Source organism: Strix uralensis, chromosome 24 (genome assembly GCF_047716275.1).
Source record: "Strix uralensis isolate ZFMK-TIS-50842 chromosome 24, bStrUra1, whole genome shotgun sequence".
Taxonomy (NCBI): domain Eukaryota; kingdom Metazoa; phylum Chordata; class Aves; order Strigiformes; family Strigidae; genus Strix; species Strix uralensis.
The window spans coordinates 5,973,258-5,995,023 of NC_133995.1; the positions used below are offsets into that span (position 1 = coordinate 5,973,258).

Sequence of the window (21,766 nt, forward strand, 5' to 3'; positions counted from 1 at the left end):
GTTGGCTGTAAAACGAGGAGCAGGTTTTCTCTGAGTCTGTATTTGGTTATCCAAGTGCGTGACCGTCAGTGCTCCCTCATTCTCTGGGGCTCCTGGTGTCTTCAGCTGAAGAATTAACCTCACACGCGTGGCCAAAACCACGTGTGACCGTGAGGTGCATGCAGCAGCTCTGTCCTTGAGCTCACGTCTGTGCCCCTCGGGGAACCCGTGCCCAGGAGCTGCGTGGCACACGTCTCCCCTTGCACCATGCACACCCGGGCGGCCGTGGGGAGGGGGGATGTGTGTGCGTGCCTGCAGGTTACCTTTCAAAACAAACTTTGGCAAAAACATAAATTTTCCTCCTCGGATACTAAATAAGGCAATGATCCCTGCCTCGTATGGAGATCGCCTCCCTGAGCCATAAATTCCAGCGTGAAAGCTGTAAAAAATTGCTGTGTCTGATACTTTAGTAGTGAGTGCTGTAAATCCATTACCTGAATAACAGCCGTTTCTCACGCAGTTAAGCCCCTGTTCCCCTGATCTGAAGGGTAATCATGCGTGTAATGCTGCTGCGAGTCACCCCTGCCAAAGGAGCCGCGGCTCGCTCCCCTCCCCACACCGAGGGCGGCCCCGAATTTCACTGAGCAGCAGCCGGAGCCGGGGGTGAATAGGAGATGCTTGTTCCTGCATGGTCAAAACGGTGCAAGTCAGAGGGTGGGCAAGCGTGGTTGTGAAACGGGGTTATCTCCTCCGGAAAATAAGGAATAAAGGGGCTTTTTGCAACGCAGAGTGCTGCTGCTGTTGGCTCATCCCTGTGGATGCTGCTCCCTGAGCTCACCCGGTAACTCCTGCCCTGCCCAAAGCACAGTTTAATTTCACCCTTTTGCATCTTTTTCTTTCGGATTCCTGGTGTAATTACCCTGGGAAACTCGCCGGCACGTGGAATTATTAAGGCAGAGGGTTTGGTAAACTTCCAAAAACAAATGACATCTGCAATGACAGCACCTTGGGGGGAAGAAAAGGAACCATCCCAAGGACTATCAATCTTCATGCTTCAGGGAACAGGCTGAGCACCAGCTGGGGTCAGGAATAAATGTCCCCATATAGAGAGTTTTGCACAATTAGGTGCTTTATGAAGGCTTTACACCATCCTCGGGAGCATCCAGCATTCGCCCCTTGTTGCAGGCAGGCTCTCAGACCACTGGGCTGTTCCCGTCTGACAGCTCCTCCGTCCCGGCTCCACTGCAGCTCCTGAAATGTCGGCACTCAATCCTTATTCTTAATTAGCTCTGTGAAATTCCCAAGAAACGTTAGGAAGCCTGGAGGGGTGGAAATCCACCCCTCAACCACCCAACTTGGGCTCCAAGGGCCACTGGTGGCTTAAAACTCCGTGTCCTTAGGGGTTTGCTTGGTTGATGCAGCTCCCCAGGGGCACGTGCTCTGACCTTGTTTTTCTCTGGTTTTGCACCTTTTGGTGAAAGGTTTTGACTTCCTTCCGTGCCTGCAGTCTCTCTGCTTTCACCCTTTTGAAAGGGTGAACCCAGACAGCCCTGGGGCTTGTTTGCAGGGACTTCTTGAGTTAAAACTCCTCTCTGAGGATGCTGCCCGGAGGGGAGTGCCCTGGGTGAGAGCTTGAGGGGAGGTGTGTGTATTGTAGGGTGCTCAGGGATCCCCCCGAGGCTCTTTTGTGGCCTCTGAGGAATCCCCAGAGCAAGAGGATGCTGGTGTCCAGCTGCACCAGCCTGGCTTTGCCCAGACAGGGGTTGCCAGCTACAGCGCTGGCTCTGCTTCACCGCAGAGCACGGCTTTCTGTCGCCATCCTCAGCTGCGCCTGGTCGGTCTGTCCACCCTGACCTACACGACTTCAGAGCATCCCGTGGTCCGGAGAGTCTGGCGGGAGAGCGGGAGCCCGGTGGGATGGGGTGGGGAAAGGACATCCCCCTCCCCGGTGGGGCTGGAGCATCCTCCTCCCTTCCCTCCCTCCCTTCCCTCCCTCTCCCCCCAGCCCAGGGGATGGCGTTTGGGTTAAATCCCTGGATTTCAATGGTGGGATTCGGTTGAAAAGCTTGAATAGCGCGCGCCCGCATTGTGCCGGGGTTGGCGGAGGGGAGAGGTCGGCCGGGGGCATGGGAGGGCTGCCCGCCGGCCGGGGTCTCCCACCGCCGTTGCTGTGGGAACGTGGCGAGACCTCCAGCGCGCTGACATCCTCTAACCGGGCTCCAAAGGGCCCCGCTGCCTTTGCGCATTAATGAGTTTTTAACGTGGGGGCCGGCCCCTCGCCCCCCGCCACGCTGGGGCCTCCCCCCCCCCCCCGTAATCCTCGGTGGAGGAAGGCTGGGCAGGAAACGGGGGCAGCGGGGTGATGGGGGTGTCACATCCCTGCGATGGGAGAAGGATGGGGTATGCTCCAGCTTGGGTATTGGGGTGCAGGGCTGCGTGCCGAACGGGTGCTGCTCCCCGATGATTTGGGTCTCTCCAGAGTTCCCTTGAATTCCTGCAAAAAATCCCAGGTCTCCAATTCTTATCTCCAATTCTTATCTTTAAACAGGGTTTAAAGCCGTGGGGGTGCGGAGGGGCTGGGTTTTGGGGGTCGTTACAGCTGTGGGGTGCAGGGGGTGGCGGGGTGAAAGCTCAGAGGTGCTCAGAGTAGGGATGTGCTGGGGGAAAGTCCCCGAGCCCGGCAGCCACACGGTAGCTCTTTCCAACTTACAATCCCATGGAAAAGGAGCCATCTGGAAAATCCAGCTGCTATAGTGTTGTTCGGGTTTTTTTATTATGCAAAAGAAAAAATATTGCCGTTTATGGCAGACACATGTCAAAGAAATGTTAAGTTATTAAACAAAAATAAGACTTTTTTTTTAAAAAAAGAAGCAAATCGGACTTTTTTGGTAGTTAAAGAAGGGTGGGGATGGGGGAGAGAGGCACTTCTCTGCCACAGGAAAGATACCGTTCCATAAAACATGTGATCACATCTCAAATATATTGTGTAATCCGCTATTATTAGGGTATTTAAGATAAAAATGAGACCAGAGCACTTAAGTGAAACTCATCTCTCTATTAGGTTCCTTGATTTATATTTCATATTTTACTGAGTACAAATGCAGGAGGGGTTTTCTCCTTTTTTTTTTTTTCTTTTTTTTTTTTTTTTTTTCCATGGGGTGGGATTGTCAGGAGCTTGTTCCTTGTGTTCTTCATTAGTGGAAATGGGTTTAACCCCTCGCCTGCGAGGATTGAAGAGTCAAGAGTGGAGGAATAAAGTCCAGAAGCATTAGTGTGTGCAGCAAAGGGGTGAACAGCTGGGGCCGAGAGAGGCACAGAGCCGGTTGTAAAAAGGACTTTTTCTTTTTTTTTTTTTTTTTTTTTTTTCCCCCTGTGAAGAATTGTGTCATTTTTGTTAATTTTGATCTCTTTGAGCCATTTGGTTCTGGTTAAGCAAGACCAGGGCTGGGCTGGGTGGAAGTGCTTCTCAATATGGCATCATTTACCGTTAATATCCATCTAAAAATATCCGTGTGTGTGTTGTTTTAATAGCTCTAATTCTGGAATGTGACGATGTCATTTTTATGAGGTTAGTGTAAAAAATCTTTTTTTTTTTTTTAAACATATTTTCATCCCTTCCCAACCTCTTTCTACCCTCCAAAAGGAACGGAGGGAAAAGGGAAGATACACATTCTCTTTGTAGACCCTCTTTCTGCCCCCTTCCTTGCAAAACTCTTGGTTTAGTATCATTTTTAGGGTGGCTTTTCATTCGTTGGAGGTTAAAACCCCATGCAAAGCTTTGATCCCGTCCAGGTGGAAAATCCCTCGGCTATTTTTGGGCAGCGGTTCCCATGGCGGGCCGGGTGAACCCGCTCCCCCCTGCGCGGCAGGCAGCCGCCACGCTGCTTTTGGCTCCAGCAGCTGGAGCGTCCGGGCACCGCTGGGCGTAATTAAAAAGTACACCCTCGTAAAATGAAATACCTGGTAGAATAAGGTAGTTTTAAAATACCCCGGGCAAGATTTTTCCATTGCCCTTTTTGATTTTTTGGGAGGCTGGGGCTTGTGCTTTTAGAAGGACCCACACTCCATCCTTGCCAAACTTTTTTGAACCTCTTGACCTATTTCTTCCCAATTCGACCCGGCAGTGGGAGGCCTCGCAGAGACACAGCTCGGGCAGGTTTTGAGGAGGAAAAGGCAGTTGCCAGACATGGGTGAGGGCTTAACGTAGGGGCTGAAGTGGGATGGGAGCCGCTGTCGCCTCTCCCCAGGCTCCTCCATCGCTGGGGCCTGACGGGACCCGGTGTTCCCCGTGGGAGAAAGGGAAGTTTGTGGCGTTTGCCGTGGGGCAGGCAGCCAAAAGCCGGCCCTCCCGCCGTCCTGGAACACCGCCACCACGTACAGGAGTGGAGCTGTGGAACCCCACAGGCCTTTGGGGAGAAGAATTAGTGATAATCCCCAGGTACGGTGGGCGGAAGCCAGGATAACGGGCTGCTTCCCCGCTGGAGGATGAGAAGTCAGGGCGGGGGAGGATCCAGCCTCGGTTTATCCAGCAAACTGGAGGGATTTGGTGTCTCCAGGGAGAGATGAGTATCCCCACAGGCTGGGTACCCCAGGAGCCCCCTTCCATGGCAGGGAAACCTCTGCTGCCACGGGAGCAGCTCGGAGCTGGTCCTGGCAGCGTGTGCTGCCTGGACAGAGCCTTCGCCACGCCTGGGATTAATCCCAGCAGGGTTTATTTATTGACCCCGGCCCAGCACACGCCTTCCAGCATCTCTCCCTGCAAAAACCTGCTGTGTTATGTGTCCCCACGCAGCCTCGGGTAGTTGTGGGCCACCCCCAGCTAAATCTGGGTCACCATCCTCTTCCTCAGCTCTGAAGCATGTTGCTGCCGCTGCTCTTGGGGAGGGCAAAGCCAAACAGCATCAGCTCTTGACGTAAGTGTCTGAGACATTACAAACTTTTTTATGGGATAATTTGCTGATCAAAGGGAGCCATCCAGGAGCATGATGAATTTGACACAACCCATTCGTTCCTAATTATGAATAACGTGCTAATGACTCTTGAATAATGCCATGCAGCAGGATACAATTTTTTTTTTTAAAAAAATCATTTTTTCTGCAGTTCGCAGAGCCAGGAGGTAAAAGCCCACTCCCGTGGGGGGAGACTTTCTCCCTTCCGCTTTCGCATCTCCTCAGCCCTAAGGAGAGGTGGTGGGTGACGCCTCCCTCGTTCATCCCTGCGGAAAAGCTTTATCCCCCCAGCGCTGGGCTGGTCCTCCTGCCCTCTGGGGTGGGGGTGACAAACGCACAGGGCTCTGTGTCCAGAAATTCAGTTCTGGGAGCTCCACCTGCCTTGTGCAGCCGTGCAACAGGTTTGCAGGCCCGGGTGCTGCCAGCCAAGTCGTCCTTCGTTTGCAGGCTGAGCTGAACTTAGGCTTAAGTGGAAATCACTGCTGGGTGGTGGGGAGAAAGGGAGGGGGCAGCTCCGGGGCGCTGGCAGAGAGGCCCCTGTGAGCAATTGTAAGGCCATGTCATTTTTTTTTTTCCTGTAAATCTTGTAATTTCGTGCTTCAGAGCACAACAAAGTGAGAGAGCCAGCAGGGAGTGAATTAAATTCCCCCCTGAGAGGCAGCACGGGGTGGGCGGCCAGCGGTGGGGCTGGGCCAGCCGGGCGCTGGGGATTCAGTGGCACCCACAGGCCAGCCAGGGTTTGGGTTTAGAAAGAGAGATTCTGGGAGAGGTCCTGCCTAGCGCTTTGCCTGGGTGCTGGCATTATGTCTCTTCTGTTTTTCCCCTCTTGGCTGTATTTTCCGTACCTGCTGCGGTGATTTTTGCTGGGCTGGGGCAGGGACCTGCCTCGCTGGATCACGTCTGTGAGATGGTCCTTACAAACACCGGAGGAATTTCACGTGGTGCAGCTGGCCAAACCAAATCCCTGCAAACCTCTGTCAAACACGTGGAAAATTAGATAAGGCTCAGGCAGCCTGTGTGCACACACGGGATGCAGCCAATGGTCCAGCACCCATCCTCGGGTGGGTGCTGTGGACCTGCCGGCTCTGCTGCACGCGAGTGCTGAGCAGCCGTCGATTGGATTCCTCCACCCTTGGCTTTTAACTGGAATTACTGTTTTCATTTCAAAAAGTAATTAAAATATCAGACCTTGAGCTGTCATAACTGTCACATGGTTTTTGTGTTCACATTACCGATGCACATCTATTACTGTTAATAACAGGGAAATAACATGCACACAGAGAAGCGTGCCTTGCGCTGGGGCTGCGTCGGCTCTGGGGCTTGGACCACAGGTTCATACCATCAGCGATTCCCAGCAGCAAGTTGCCACGTTTGTCCTCAAGGATTTTATTTTTCAATCGTTTGGATAAAGCGAGTTTGCAAGCTGGGGGTCACGCAATTTTTGAGCATCCCCAGCAGCTGGGATGCTCGGGGAGAGGCAGTGGGACAGGGCAGCTCTGGGCACGCCGGGCTCCAGCCGCTCCTGGGTGCAGCCCCAGCGATTCAACATAGGAGCATGATGTTAGGATCCCGTCTGCTTTTGAAATTCCTGGGCTTTTGACTTTCTTGGGGCTGTTTTCACGCACGTGGTGACAAACACAGCCGGGCAAGGCAGAGGGTGCCCTGCGCTGCATCTGGGGCACAGCTGTTGGGTTTGCATCCCTTGCTAGGAAATGATAATGGGTTTTTTAATAAAAAAAGTAAGGCTGCGTCTGCTAAACCATCTGCTCACAGGCTCCAGATTCTGCAGCAACTTTACAATTACCTCTTATTTTGCAAGTGCACTTCTAATACCTGTCCACATGCGAGGAGTGGGTCAGATTTATCCACAAAAAAAAAAAAAAAAGTGACGCGGCTCGGACATCCTTTGCTTTAGATCTGTTACATACACCCTTCCCGAGCAACCCCCTGTGCATGCAGTGGCACCGTTTGATTAAACGCAGGTGATGAGCCTCTGTGGGTGCTCTGTCGAGCAACTCTTTAAGGGTGCTGTGGGTGCTCCTTGGTTCGCAGAGGTTAAATAAATAGCGAGTGGGCTGGAGTGGTGCGTTAAGGCGCACCCACACCATGGGCGATGCCGCTCCGGTTTGCAAGCAGATTTGGCAGGGAGAGATGGAGAGGCGGCGTGCGGGCTGGGGGCTTTCTTCTTTATAGCTGGAAATGCGGAGAATTAACAAGCGGCCCTTTCTTGGGGCGTGCGGCCGCCTCCTGGAAGCCGGGGCGGTGATTTACGGCCGGGGTGATGACAGCCGGGGGAACCCGCGTGCCGCTGGCGGCACCGCCGAGCCGGGCCCTGACCCCGCGCCGGGCCCTAATGCAAACCTGTCCTGCAGGCAGGGCTACAATGACTTGGTTGTTCAGAAATGTACCCAAAAAAAAAAAAAAAAAAAAGAAAAAAATTCTTTAAAAGCAAAAATAAGGAGTGTACGAGGAAGCAGGTCTGGGAGCAGCAGCCGGGTACCGCAGGGTTGTTTTCCTTAGAGCTTTCTTCCCTCTCCTGGCTCTCTGCTCCTGAATGAAGCTCCTTTTCTCCCCTTGCGTGCACACCAGTGCTCGCCCTCGGCCACGCTCGCCTGTGACCAGCCAGCTCTTCTGCTGGCTCGCACTTGCTCCTCTCTCCTCCTTGTCTCTTTGCAGGATTTTCCTTAATTTCACCTGCTTGCTTTGGCTGCCGGCACTGCTGTGCACAGCTCACTCACGGCTGCTTGTGCCTGCGTGTGTTTCCACAAGTGTTTTTTATCAATTTACGTTGGTTTCTCCCTCTTTTGCCTGTTATGTGACATCCCAGCGAGACTCCTTCATCCCTGCAAACCCTGCAAAAAAAAAGTTAAGGGAACCCATAACTCTTTCTAGGCAAACACCCATAAAAACAAGCAGGTTTCATCTTGGTGGCTTGTGCAAGTTGCTAAACTCCTCCTGCATCACCATAAACTCTGTGCGGACGTGTCCATGGATTATTAATTCAGGGTGTCATCCTGCACTTGGCCTGACCCGAATCTGGGCGGTGACTGGGACTTTTTGGTGCTCTGGCGTGACAATCAGATGTAAAATTAAATATACACAGTAGCTTTAGACACAACGGATGTCAGCTGCAGCAGAAACGTAGCAGTGGCTCTGTGCAAGGGTGGAATAAATCAGCCGGGAGCCGGCCCCTCTGCTGGACCTTCGGTCGGGTGCTGGTTGTGCCCGGCTGGGGGGACGCCTGTGCCGGGACTGGGGGAGGCTGGGGGTGACCCCTGTGAAAACTTGCCAGAGGCACAAAGGTGCTGGAGCTGGTGACTTGCTGAAGGTGGGGTGGGGGTTTGTGGAGGAGGATAGGATTGCCCCCAGGTCCCCGTGGTCTTCCAGGTGTTAGGGAGAGCAGTGGTCTGTAACGGGGTGGGGTACTGGTCATACTGGTGTGGTTGGAGGGAGTGTCGGGGAGCGCTGCCCTCACCCCGTGAATCAAGCCCGCAGAGAACCAGTCCGGCCAGCCCCGCATCTGGGTGCTGCTCTGGGGAGCTGGAGGGGCAGCGGTGCCCTGAGGAGGGAGGAGGAGGAAGAGGGCAGCCTTCCTCCTGCCCACCCTGCTGTGTCTCTTTTGCAGGCTCTCCAGGTGGCACGCCAGTTCCTGCTGCAGCAGGCCACGGGGCTGAGCTCCCCCAGCAGCAATGAGGGCAAGCAGCCGGCGGTGCAGGTGAGCCCCGAGGATGTGTGTGTCCCCCCTGTCACCCCCTTTTTGGCAAGGGCTCGGCTGCAAACTGATGCTGTGGGAAAGTGCACGTGCAAACACACGTCACCTCCATCTCCGGGATGGCGAAAGCACACCAGGAGCCCATAAAGAGTTAAATCCCCTGTAAACCTCCAGAAATTTCTTGGGGTTTTTTGGGGTGTGGGGGGGTGTGGTCCCCATTGTGTGCTGGTGTGGTGGGAAAGGGAAGGGCTGGCTCCAGGTGGGGTAAGGGCCAGGGAGGGAAGGTCACCGTGTGCCACCGTACCTTGGGAAGGCATTTTGGGTAGGGAGCTGCTGTTTCCCAGGGTCGGGGCACCTCAGGATTGATGCCGGGTGCTGTGAGCGGGGTGCAGGGGCTGGATAAGGGACAGTCCTTTGGGGCTGGAGCCGGAGCAGGTCCTCCAGCATGGGACAACTGCTGGGACAGGATAAAGGCCCATCTGGGATGGGGGGTTTTGTGGCACGGGCAGGAAAACAGGGCTTTGGGTGGGCACAGCACCCTGCTCCTGTAGGGGAGGGGGGAACCTCCCCTTTGCTCCTCTGCTCTGCCAAAGGGAAGGGGCAGAAAATGGGAAGGAAAGGTGCAGAAAATAAGAAGGAAAGGGGCAGAAGAGGGCTGTGAACCTGGGGAGAGACGGAAGCAGAAAGAAGCAAAGCCCAAGCGATGGAAAGTGACAATTTAAATAGCTGTGCGGAGGGGCTCTCCCTTCAGGCTAATTAAATTTATCGGAGAACAGCAGGTTACCTTATTAGAGCCACGTGGGTTTAATTAACAAAGGAAAGTAATTAGCACAAGCGCTCTCAGAGCTGGAGGTCCTGCCTATGCCAGGCTGAGCCGGCGTGGCAGCATGAGGGTGGCGAGAGCTGGGACTGGGACGGGCAATCGGCGGCTCCTCTCCCGGCTTGGCGAGCCGCGTGGCCGGGGCACGGCTGAGCCTCGGCCGGCAGCAAGTGCCATCCCGGTGCTGCCGGTACCGGGGTGGGCCGGGGGGGAGCCCAGAGCCCCCCTGGGCTGCAGCAGCCGGGTACGAGCAGTGGGAATTAGTCAGGGCTTCTGCGGCACAAACAGGCGGCTTTTTCCAGTGGTGCTCGCAGGAAGGAAATGCAGTCACTGCATGGAAAATGTCTGCGAAGGACAAAGGCAGCGAGGGTGAAGTCAGATTCCGGTAACCGGCGCCTCGTTCCCCTCCATGGGTGTGTGTCCCTGCCTGTGCTTCTCCTGCCTGCACTTCTCCTGCCTGCACTTCTTCTCCTGCCTGCACGTCTCCTGCCTACCCCTTACTGCTTCCCTGGCTGCGATGCACGCGCGCTTCGCTCGCTCGCCGCTCGCTTAACATCCCGTTCCCCCCTTCTCTGCTTTCTCTCGCCTCCCCTCCCTGCCCATCTGGCCGGCGGCTTTGCCGGAGTGAACTGGATCTGCCTTCCTCTCCCCTCCTCCCTTTCTGTGTTGCAAAAGGACTTGTGAAAGTTGTAGACGTGAGTCAGAAATAGCTCATAACTCAGCAGCGACCGGCCTCTTCCTCCCCCCTGGCCCCGCCGGCCGGCCGGCAGCTGGAGCGGGATCTGACCGAGGGGAGATAGAGGATTAAGCAGACTCCTTTGAAAGGAAGTTTATCTAACGGCAGAGTGGTGTGGATGAGACTGGCCAGGCCGGCTGGAGGAGGAGGAGGAGGAGGAGAAAGGCTGGGTCCCAGTGCAGCAGCCGCTGGCTGGGGAGGGAGGGGGGAGTGCAGCAGGACTGGGGGGTTCATGGCAGTGCTTTGGAACTGGGGTGCCCTCGCTGTGCCAGCCTGGACCCCCACCAGCTTTGCCTGTGGATGTGCAGCTGCACCGCAGCCCCCCCACGGCTGGGGGCTGGATTTCCACATCCCTCAGCACCGAAAACATGGGGTGCTGCCTTTCCAAACACGCTCCCCCCGCCCTCTCATTTTGGGGGGGAGAAGCCGTTTCAGTGGCCTCCTCTCGGCTCCCTGCCAGCCAGCTCCTGACCCCCAGTCCCAGATGAAGGAGCAGGAGGGTCCCAGCATTGGCAGAGAGAGCAGGACCCCCAGCACCCAACACCCAGGAGCGCTGCAAATTCCCCGGCCTTGCCAACACCACCCACTCGCGTGTGCAGCGAGCAGCTCCCTGCCACCTTGCAGATGGGGATGGGACGTTTGTGGGCCACCAAGCCAGCAGGAATATTAACAACAGTGGGCGACGGCACGCTCTTAAAAACAAACAAGGAGCTGCTGGGCTTGGTAGGGATCTTGTGGGGTTGGTTTTTGTTTTTTTGGAGTATGAACCCTCTCCCCCCAGATGCCTGGAGGTGCGTGTGGAGAGCCTCACAGCTGACACTCAAATTACAGCTGCATCTAAAAAAAACCACCAAAAAACCCCACCCTGAAGCATTTCAGAATGATTTTATTTCTTTGCATCTTTAAAACTATTAGAAACTTGCTGAAAAAGTGTTGCATTTGAGGCCTTTTGCCGCAGATGGTCTGCAGGGTGCTTCTCTCCGCGAGGCTGGTCGGGAGCAGTGGATCCCCCCCAGGATCCTGCCAGCGCGGGGACATGCTGCTGGTGTCTGCCACGGTACGAGGTGCTGGAGCGTGTTTGGAAAGGCAACGCCCCGTGTTTTCAGTGCTGGGGCATTTCTGGCTTGGAGGCGCAGCTGAATCGTGGGGTGGCCTCTTTGGGGTCCCTTCCCCAGCTCGGCCCCCAGAGCCGGAGGTTTCCCAGCCTCTGGCGGGAGCAACTTGCTGAGGTTAAAAAGTCTCTGAAATGGGAGAGGGGCTGAAGGGCGCTGAGGGAAGGGGAGAGGAGTTTGGAGCAAACTGCGGGAAATTGCTTTTCTTTTGTCTGCTGCGGCGGGGAGGGCAGCGGAGCAGAAAAGTGTATTTTGTTGATTTGAAACTTGAGTGAAATGGGTAATGAAGACAGATCAATACCAGCCCTTCTGCGTTCCCTCTCCAGGAAAAAACACAGCAGCCTGTCCGTCTCGGCTCGCGCGGTGCTAGATTTTTCCATTTGAACTTGCAGCACTGCTGTCCGTCCCCCGTCCCCTCCTGCTGCTCCCCCTCCTCCTCCCAGAGCCCCCAACTCTGCCAGCCCATAGCCACCGCCACCGTCCCCGCGACGGCAGCAACGGCGTTTCGGATTAACGGGGGAGCAAAGGATTCGCCTCAGCGTGAAAAAGTCACTTCAATCCCTGCAGATTTCATCGGCGTGATGAGCCGTGCCAGCACCCCGTGCCTGTGGAGGAGACGTGCCCCCCTGGGGGGCCTGCCCAGGCGATGCTGGGGGGCAGCGGCTCACCTCTACCACGAGCATCCCCCCAGCCAGCTCCCTTTCAACTTTTAGCGACTGGCAGCCCAATTACGCACGATTAGTGCCTCCCCAGCGGGGTGCCCTGCGCTAACGAGGAGGCACCTTGGGTTGAACACGCAGGGGATTGATTCCTCCTTTTCTCTGCGTGCAGCTGAACATCAGAGGCTGGTTGTCCTCCACGCAGCTACGCTGGTGCCCCCTCGCCTGCTCGCCGCGTGCTGCTGCCCTCCTCCCGACACCACCACCCAGGGCAATTAATCCTTTGGTGTTAAGGCTGTTCAAATTATTAATAAAATAACCCCACAGCCTCAAAACCCAGCCTGGCACATGGAGCGGGAGCTCCTTTGCAGAGCTGGGTTTGGTTTCTCCTCTGACCCTGGGTAGGTTTTGGTCTGTTGTCTCCGTCGCGTGTTGGTAAGGTCCAGACGTGGGGTGGGGTGAGTGGGGAGTAGAGCCTGGGCAGTGTTTGGGTGGCCCTGGGCCACCCATCAAGGCACATGTAACCCTGGCTGGGGCTACACTGGTGTCAGTGGCATCGCTGCCTGGCCCCGGGCGTTGGAAGCTCTTGCAGACGCTCTGAGCCAGCTGAATCTCAGAGCTCGCTGGGGGATGCTGAGCACAGGAAGGGACACGTGGATGTGCCTGTGTGCTTTGGCTGGACTCAAAGTGAAAGGTTTGCTCTGCTCCAGCTGTGGCAGCGAGAAGCGGGTGCTTGGTAGGGGGATTTGCTCATCCCCTGCCCCTAAAAACAGCAGACCTGAAGCTGCTCTTGGTGGTGGCTGTTTCCCCACTTCTGTTCTCAGCTCCTGGCCTCCCTCGCCAACCTCGGTTTGTTTCTGTTGGTTTTGGATTTGAAAAAGGTGTTTAAAAAAAAAAAAAAAAAGAAAAACAGCACAAACATGTTTGCTGTTGTTTCTAATCAGGAGTTAAAACCCGAGATTAGATCAGAGACAAGGATGCACAGCGCCTCGGGCTCTGTGGGAAGCATCGAACACCCCAGGAGCTGGCGGGCACCCACCACAGGGAGAGGTTTGCTCATCCCAGAGCCCCCCCGAGTCAGTGGGGATGGGGAGGGACGAGGTGTGGGCTGCGCCTGCCCTCACGCAGGAGCCTGGCCGTGTGGTTTTAGGTGGGGACATGGAGATCCTCCTTCCCGTAGCGGCCGTGGCGTGCTGCCCCCAGCTCCCCGGGGACACGGCGGCTCCTGCGGCAACCTCCCAGCGTGGGTGACGGCACGGCTGGGAGGTGAAGGTCGGTGCAGGGATGCTTTGAGGCTGAGCAAACCACAGGCTTGCTCACACGCCCTGGGCTGATGGGGGATGTCCCGGCTCCCACGCTGTGCCAAGCCAGCTGTCTCGGGGGTCAGGAGGGCGGCCGTCCCTCTGATGGCAGCCCGGCAGCCCTGAGAGCCAAGAGGGGGCCGTCAGGCCGTGGCTTTCCCCGCTCTGCCTCGTGGCTGGGAGTTGCAATGTGCTTCCCGTAAAAAAAAAAAAAAAAAAAAACCTAAGAAAAATTTAAATAAAAGCATCGCTCCCCCATCCTGCTGCGTTACGCCTGGCCAAATCCTGTTTCGCTCAGCCGGCTTTGGCAGGGTTGCTCCACGCTTACGCTGAGCGCCGAGTTTCCCCTGTAATACCCGTCTCGTTTTCCACCCGCTGCCTGATGATCCGCATCCGCCCCATCCTCTGGCACGGAGGGATTACAACCGGGACCGCCTGGAAAATCACCCCCTCGAGATCCCGCTCGCCGGTCGGAGCCGCAGCGCCGGGGCTTTCTGGGAGGCAGCCGGAGCTGTTAGTAAGCAGTTTTGCGGAGTGGCAGCCGGCCAAGGAGTGAGTCAAACCCTTCCTGACTCGGTGTCTGGCAGATGCCAGCTCGTGACGCGTCGGCCAGGGACCAGCCGCTGCTGCGGGGCCGGCTGCCGGGACCTGCTTCGCCAGGGGTTTGCTGCCTGCGCTGCGGGGACGGTCCCTGGTGGCGCTGGCACCTGGGGAGGGACTTTGCTGCGGGGTGGACGGGATGGAGAGGAGGCAGCAAACCCCTCGTAGCCTCCCTGGGCTGCTTCGCTCTCGCCTGGGGTGTTGACCGCTGTGACCGCCTGGATCTGAGCTTTTGAGGTGACTGTTGCCCCCCTGTTATCGGGGGATGCCCCGTTACCAGGGCAGCGCTGCAGCCTCCCCAGCACCGGTGCGGGATGAATGGCCACGGCGGGAGAAAAACTTGCTCTAAATGGGCATTTCTCCTTTTCCTAAAGAAAGTTCCTGCCCTCCCTGGAAACCTTAGCTGAGAGCGGGATGTTTTCCATGCTGGGGGGAAATTCTCTGTGCGACTTTGGCGTCCGTCAAGGCTCGGGGAGGTGGCAAAGCCCAGATACCCCTCGCAAGGGCCGGCACCGGTTCGCCCTGTTCACACCTCATCCCCTCGCAAAGCCGCCGCCATTTCCCCATGTCAGCTCCGCATCCGAGCACGGAAGAAAAAGCCATTTAATGCAGACAAAGGTTGTATGAAAATATAATTCTGCTTTTGTTAGCAGCCATCAAACTCTAAAAAGCGTCGCTTTTGTTTTCTTGTAACATTGTGAAAACCTCGTGTCGGATCGAGAGCTGGGGCCCTCTCGACTAATCGCCTCTCCTTTGTGTTTTTAGATTATAGGGGCAATTAGTGTTGTCAAAACCTCTGGCAATTCTCTTTGCTCTTGACAGGGTGTCAGTCCGCTGGGCGAGAAATGGAAGGTGTTATAACTCTCCGGTAATTAGGATGCCTCCGATTTGAAAATGCCAGCAAACGTGTACGAGAGGCCGCACGGCGGCAGTGGGGGCGGGGAGGCCGCCCGGATGGGGGATGCGGATGAGCAATTAATTAGGGGCTCTCATTCCGAGCACGTTGCCAGCTGATGAATTGGCAAAGGGAAATTAGCAGGATGCTTAGCTCCCAGCAAGCGGGCGCGCACCCCGCTCGCTCTCGTCTTGCCATCTTCGTGAGCTTCCCTCCTTCCCAGATGTTCGCCGAGGGCTTTGCACAGCTGGTTGCGAGCACCTGAGCGCTGAAACAGCAGCTCTTCACCGGTGCTGGGGCTGCGGGGGGGGGCTTGGGGTTCTCCGGGCTCTCTGGGCAGGCGTCGGCGGGTCCCGGAGCCCTCGCGGGGCTTTGCAGCTCTTTGCTGGGGATGCTCCCGCAGCCTCCCGGGCCCTCCATGGCCAGCCAAGCCGGTGCAGTCGAAGGCGCCCCAGCAGCAGCCCTTGGGTGTGAACACGCAGCAATTAATCAATAACTCTGACACGAAGGCAGCCGAGGGGGGATCGCCAGCGATAAATGAAACTCAGGCCGCTTGCGACGCCTCCCTCGAGCAAAATGCCTGAGTAAACAGATAAGCCGTTGCAATCTCCCTTGAAGGTCAGCGTGCTCCAGCCCGGCCGGACGCCCACCACGGATGGGAGGGACTGTGTGGGGCCACCCCCGGGGTCCTGTCACCGCTCTGTGTCCCACTGGGGGTGGCTGGAGGGGGGGAGACAGCCCTCAGGGTGGGCAGCAGATCCAGACTGGGGAGTCTGGGCATCGCTGGGGGTCCTGGGCAGGAGGGGCTGGAGGGTTCCATGCTCTCATTTGGACTTTGCTGGGTGCTCTGAAGCCGGTTGCTTTGTTTCTCTATCCCTTGGTCTCTGAGGTCTCGAGACCCTGGAGTGCGGGGATGAGAAGTCAACTGCTCTGGATCAAAATATGGTCCTTGGCTTGCACCAGGAGCCTGGCCTGGGCTTTGCCACGTCCCACACACCAAGGAGTTGCGTCGTCCTTGGGGTCCCCTCGAAGAGCCTGAGGGTGCCAGGCAGGGGCCAGCAGGAGGCTGCTGGTGGCCCACTGGCTCTCCTGCCCCCCAACCAGCAGCAGTAGGATAAGGGAACATCTGGGAAGGGTTATTTAATTACAGCAGAGGCATAACCCTGCCCAGAGCCTGGGGAAGGGTTTTGGGCTGGTGGGATGGGCGGAAGGCTGGGACAGGGCAGCACTTGATGGCCGTGCTTGGGAAGGCGGCACTGCTCCAGCTGGGCAGGACCAGGGCTGGGATCCATCACTGACACCTTCCCCGGCTCTCCGGCGCTGTGCCGTGGGGGTGTGGACCCGTGTTATGATAACCAAAGGCAGGGGTTGGCAGGTTTTCTCAGCCCTCCCTCCACTTGGCATGGTAATTACGTGAGTTACTGGTGTCAACTGGAGGTAAAGCTTTGATGTGTCTATGGAAAACCTGGTAACCTCTTCCTCCGTGATCTGCTTTGCAAAGTTATTTGGGTGATCAGTATCTTCCCGGCTTCCCTTGGTGTTTCCCTCCTCCCTGCATCCTCCGGGACCCCGAGGGAAGGAGGGGTGCTCGGCACCTTTCCCGTGCTCGCAGGAGGGGAGGGAGCTGTGGTTTGGAGCTGACTGCCCATGTGCCGCTGGCTCCTCTCGATGCCTAATTCCCCCAGCTAAGCAGCATTTAAAGAAGACCCCACGGGCAGAGATCATCCTGCTCGCAGGGTTGGGGAGCTCGTGCTTTTAGAAAGCTTCACCCCAGTGCCAGCAGCATTGGAGGGCACCTCCCTGCCATCGCCGTGTCCCCAGTGGTGGCCTCAGCATGCCAGGACAGACCAGTGGGCAAGGGCTTCCCCCAAAGGTGACAAAGAGATGGAGGGCACGGGGGATACCCCGGGAAAGCCTGGGGGTGGGAGGCACTTGGAGGCTGTCGGTATTTGTAGAAGGGTTCTCCAGGGTTGGAACTGGGAGTGGTGACGTGTCCCTCCTCTCCACAGGTCCCCGTGTCCGTGGCCATGATGTCCCCGCAGATGATCACGCCGCAGCAGATGCAGCAGATCCTCTCGCCGCCCCAGCTCCAGGCCCTCCTGCAGCAGCAGCAGGCGATAATGCTGCAACAGGTAACGCTGGATCCGGCCGAGCTCGATCCTTTCCCACTGGAGCATGTTGTGGGCAGGCAGATGTGTCCTTTCCTCCCTGAGCTCCTGGCTTCCCCCGACATTTATTTCCTTGGGGATTCCCAGCATGTCCACACTGAGAGATGAAAAGAGCTGCGGGTGCTAACAGTGCCGGCAAAGCCAGATGCTGCTGCCCTGAGTCAGGGTCTCAAAGCCCAGAAGGCTCCTGCCTAAGGGCTGGTTTGGGGCTGCCCAGCTTTTGGGGAGAGCTGGGGTCAGGGGTGGATGCTCTTGGCTCGGCGGCTCGCGGCCGCTGCCTGGGCTTTGGGGCAGGTGCCTGGGTCTGGCTCCAGACCTGAGCGCATGGGTTTGTTTCTCACGGCCCTGCTCAGCTTTTCCGGAGCACTCTGTCAAATGTAAAACGAACAGGGAGGGAAGAAAAAGGAGGAGAAGAAAAAAAACAAACCTCAACTCCGAAACAAAACAGGTCTGCTTGGGTAAACACCTCCCGCCGGCGGGAGGGAGAGAAGGAGAAATCCCACAAGCATCCTCCACACCCTTCCTCCTGCCCCCAGTACCTGTTTACTCCAAACAGGCTGATAAGGATTCAAGGTTGGCCCCAGGGAAAGAACAAAGGGTAAACACTACCCTGGGTGGGTCCTTCTCCAAGCCTCTTTGGAGCCGGATAAAGAAACACGTTTGACTGCAAATTAAACAACCCAGGCCGGAATAGCTCGCATTCTCCACCAGAAGAAAACCAAACATCACACCTCTCACCCCTGACCCAATGTTCCCGCAGCCCCGCTCGACCATGTTGCAGAGACCTGGCTTTGATTGGCTTTCGGGTAAACACCCAGGCTTTCCAAACCTGTTCGCCGACAGAAAAAGCAAAGTTGCTGCTGTCAGCGCTGTCAGCCCCGAGCTGATAAAGGCTTCCCGGCATCCAAAGGGGCATTCCTGAGCCGCCGCCGTCGCCCCTGCACAGGGGTATGGGCCGGGTGGGAGGGGGCTGCTGGGTCTCGCTGACCTCCCCGTGCCTCTGCCCCCCCTTGCGTGCAGCAAATCCATCACCAACAGTTTATTTAGGGGCTGGAGCGAGAGCTGGCGTCAACGCCGGCAGGTCTCGGCGCTGCCTTCTGCAGACTGGGACCCTCTCTGGTGGCTCGTCGCGGGCCTGGGGTGTTTTTCTCTGTTTTACTGACCCAGCAGACCCCTCTGTTTTGGCTGGGGTGCTGTGAGGGGCCAGGTTGCCTGCGCTTTCCCGTGGTGCCCGTGAAGGGGGACGCCAATCTGAGCCCCCGGTGATCGTGGTGTTGCACCGGCCAGACCAGGGGCCGTGGCTGCTCCTGGCCCTTTCCCAGCTGGGAGCCCCCCGGCTCTCACAACACTTGTCAGGAGTGTTTTGGGGTCCCACCATACCAAAAATGGGGTTTCTCCACTGCTGAAATGCTGCGTAAAGTGCCAGAGCGCCTGGGCCTGCTTCTCTCAAGGGGCTCACCCACCTCCTGGTGTTTCATATCCCCCTGTCAAACAAAACCTCTGCCAGTACAGCTGCAAAATCCCCGGGATACACAGGAATTACTGAGCCGGGGGGTTGTGACCCTCCTCCCTGGGGCTGGGCAAGGCGGAAGGTCCTGGACCGGCCAGTGGTAGAAAGCCAGGGCAGCCAGTCGACGTGAAAACGAACGGCAGGTTTGGCATTGGTGGTGTTTGGGGATTTTACTTGCTGTGGGGATCCAGGGCCCTTCGGAGTGTGTGCCCAAGGTTTCTTCTACAGCTGTGACACCTTCAGCGGGTGTTTTTCCTCTTAACCTGCAGCCAAGAGCCTGCCCTGATGGCATGGTGCCAGGAGCTGGCATGGCTGTGGCAAAGCCTGGTGCTGGGCACGGGGTAGTGCTGGGCAGGGAGATGCGAACAGGGTGTTTCTGCTGCTAATCCGGCTGCTCTCTCCCCTCCTGTCCCTCCCTCCCTCCCTCCCAGTTGCAGGAATACTACAAGAAGCAACAGGAGCAGCTTCACCTGCAGCTATTGACACAGCAGCAAGCCGGAAAGCAGCAACCCAAAGAGGTGAGCTCACGCAGATGGGTTCTGGGCCATCAGATCTGGCAGCAAATAAAAGGGGGACCAGCACAAAACAAGGTGTGTGTGAATCCCAGCACCCAGGGCAGCCGGCTGGGAGCCAGCAGGGATGGGACATGGGGGCATCCTGCTCCTGGGGGGTGCCAGGGCGGCCGGTCGGGGCGCTGGGAGTTGTTGTTCCTCCTCCCTATCTGCGATCTGGCACATGCACCGAGCTGCATCGTTCTCAGCGCCGCGTCCTTGTCGGCGCATCTAGAAACTATGGGGCGGGTGTGGGGAGCGGTGAGGTTGGTGGGTGTGGGCTGGCAGCGCCGCCGGACCCTCCCCAGTGGGAGGGGCAGGTCTCTGGCTCCCCTGGCACAGAGCGAGGGCTCCCCAAATCCTCCTCGCAGGGGGGGCTTGGCTCAGCCCTCACTTGACTCGCTGGCCCTGCCAGGCTCTTGGCATAGCTCAGGTCGGGCAGCCCAGTCCTGACTGAGCTGACACGGCAGCACCCTGGCAAGGAGGCAGGCAGGGCTGGTCAGGTAGAAACCCAAACCAGGGCTTTTCCTGCCTGGAAAGGTGGTTCTGCAAAACCCAAACGCTGCGTGAAATAGCAGCGATGCAGGCAAAGGAGTTTTCCAATGGGAGCCGCTCGGGCAGGGGATGCTGTCAGCCCCCCGCGACCGGGTCAGCAGTGGTGGGTCCTTTGCTGGGGAGGTGGCTGCATGGCGAAGTGTTTATGCCGGTGTGATTGCATCAGTCTTGTATAACTCCCTTTACCCAACAGTTTTTACTGTCCTTTCCCATAGTAACGCACTCGGAGGCGTTGCAGCTGTATCAGCAATGCTCAATTTTAGGGACGTGCCGGTCACACGGAGGCTGGGGGTCAACCCCGACCAGCAGCAGGCAGACAGCACCACTCCCTTTCATTTTTTTTAAATATATTTTTGCCCCTCTATCTTCCCAGATCGGTGCACGTGGGGGTATTTTGCATTGCACGTGCTGCTGTATGTCTGGCATCCCTGCTGTCCTTCCTCGGGCTCCCAGCACAGAGGGACGCAGAGCTGAGCCGCTCAGTCCCTGTCCCCGGCCGAGCATCAGTAGCAATGATAGAGAAATGGGGTGCTGGGGCTGTTTGTTGCAGTCACCCCTCCCGAAATCCATCACCCTGATTTACAGCAATTCTCAGCACTTAAAACTTCAGCTTTCTTTTGAACGAGAAAGCATTTAAGCCCAGACTGTGCATTTGGGTGGCTGCAGTGGGGGCTCAACGGCAAAGCGCACGCTGGCGCTGGGGGAACAGGGCAGCTGGAGCGGCTCGGGGTCAGGCCGGCACCCACTCGAGCCTTCAATAGACTTTGACCCGGGCTTTCATTGCAGGATGTTGGCGTATTTACGCAGCGTGTGCAGGGTCAGGCTTTATCGGAGCCATCTCCAGGAGCTGGAGTAGCTGCTCGTGCTCCAGGAACGGGGGAGGCATAAATCTGAGCTTCCTCAAGGACTTTCCTCTTGGCCGTGGCAATGTTATATTGCGACAACGAATGGGGATATAATTAAGCTTTAACAAAGGGCTTGCTTAGCAGGCTCCTGGTTTAAAAAGCGCATGTTAACTTTTAATTAAATGGTGCAGAGGAGATGAGAAATTTATCCACTAAGAAAGTCTTGAGTGGCCAGCGGGGGGGGAAGGGGCGTTAGATGCTGCTGCAGGGTCCGCGTCCAGCTCCCGACAGCATCACCAACCCATGGCCGGGAAAACCAGCGACAGGGTCCCTGCGAGGGGATGCCACAGTGTTTTCCCCTCCCCAAAACCCCCCGGCCGGGCTTTGTGGGGTTGGTCACCCCATGAATTTGGGCGGCTGCTATTAATAAAGCGTGCGTTCGGCAGCGGCGCTTGCCTGCCAGGAATGGCGATGCCGTTGCTTCCCCCGACGGCGCGGGGAATAGCTGGCGTGTCTGGGATGCCGCCACAGAGCCGCTCTTGGCCGGCGTCGGCTCCTTCATGGAAATCCACGGCGGTATTTAATTACGGCCCCGCTGCAAGGTTTGTAAACCGAGCGCCTTCTGCTTTCCCTCTGCTTGATTTCAAGGACTCGCCTCGGTGTCGTTGCAAGTCAGCGGCTCGTCTGCGAGCGCAGAGGGGGATCAGCAGGTGGGAACGGCTTTGTGCCGCCGCGGTGCCGGGAGCAGGTAGCAGCATCTCATGGAGGAGCGGCTCAGATCTCCCCAGGAGAAGCGGCGCGGCTGGAGGTCCCCCGGCGGGTGCGGGGAAGGGGAGAGCAGGAAAAAAGGAAGCGTGGAGGCTGGAAACGTGTCGGAAGGGCCTGTCGGCAGCATCCTGTCCCAGAGGATGCGGGGGGTGCTTTGTGTCCGCGGGCTGCGAGGGGCTGCGCCGTGGCGGGGAGGCACGAGGAAGGGGCCAAGCCAGGAGGCTGATCCGTGCATCCATGCATCCTGCTGGGATGGGGCTGAGCTGCAGTACAGCTCAGCCCAGAGTGTTTTCCTGCATTAGGGTGTCAGGGTGAACCCCCAGCAGCATCCTGGGCACAGGGGGAGCAAGAAGCTGCCAGCGCAGGGCTGGGATGGCTCCGGGCAGCCCCTCGCCCTCGTGGCAAGAGGCAGCGAAGCCGGTGTCTGCCGTCCCGCTCTTTCCCCAGCCGATTTGCCTCTCCAGGCCCAGCTGCTGCAAGCAGCGTCCGGGTGCGGAGACCCCAATATCCCCTGGGGGTGAGGCCAGTGGGTCCCTGTGTGCCCCCAAAGCTGCCGGGGTGGTGGTGGGGGTTGCCCTCTCCCGAGTCTGGTGGGGCAGGGGAGGG

General features: G+C 57.4%; 1 protein-coding gene across 1 annotated transcript in view; it reads left to right on the forward strand.

Moving 5' to 3' along the window:
- Positions 1-21,766, forward strand: part of FOXP4 (forkhead box P4) — a 61,482-nt gene that overhangs the window by 23,052 nt on the left and 16,664 nt on the right. Inside the window, exons 3-5 of the mRNA XM_074893397.1 lie at positions 8,554-8,643; positions 16,773-16,895; positions 18,873-18,959. Of these exons, the coding sequence (XP_074749498.1) occupies positions 8,554-8,643; positions 16,773-16,895; positions 18,873-18,959 (300 nt within the window). The remainder of the gene's footprint in view (positions 1-8,553; positions 8,644-16,772; positions 16,896-18,872; positions 18,960-21,766) is intronic.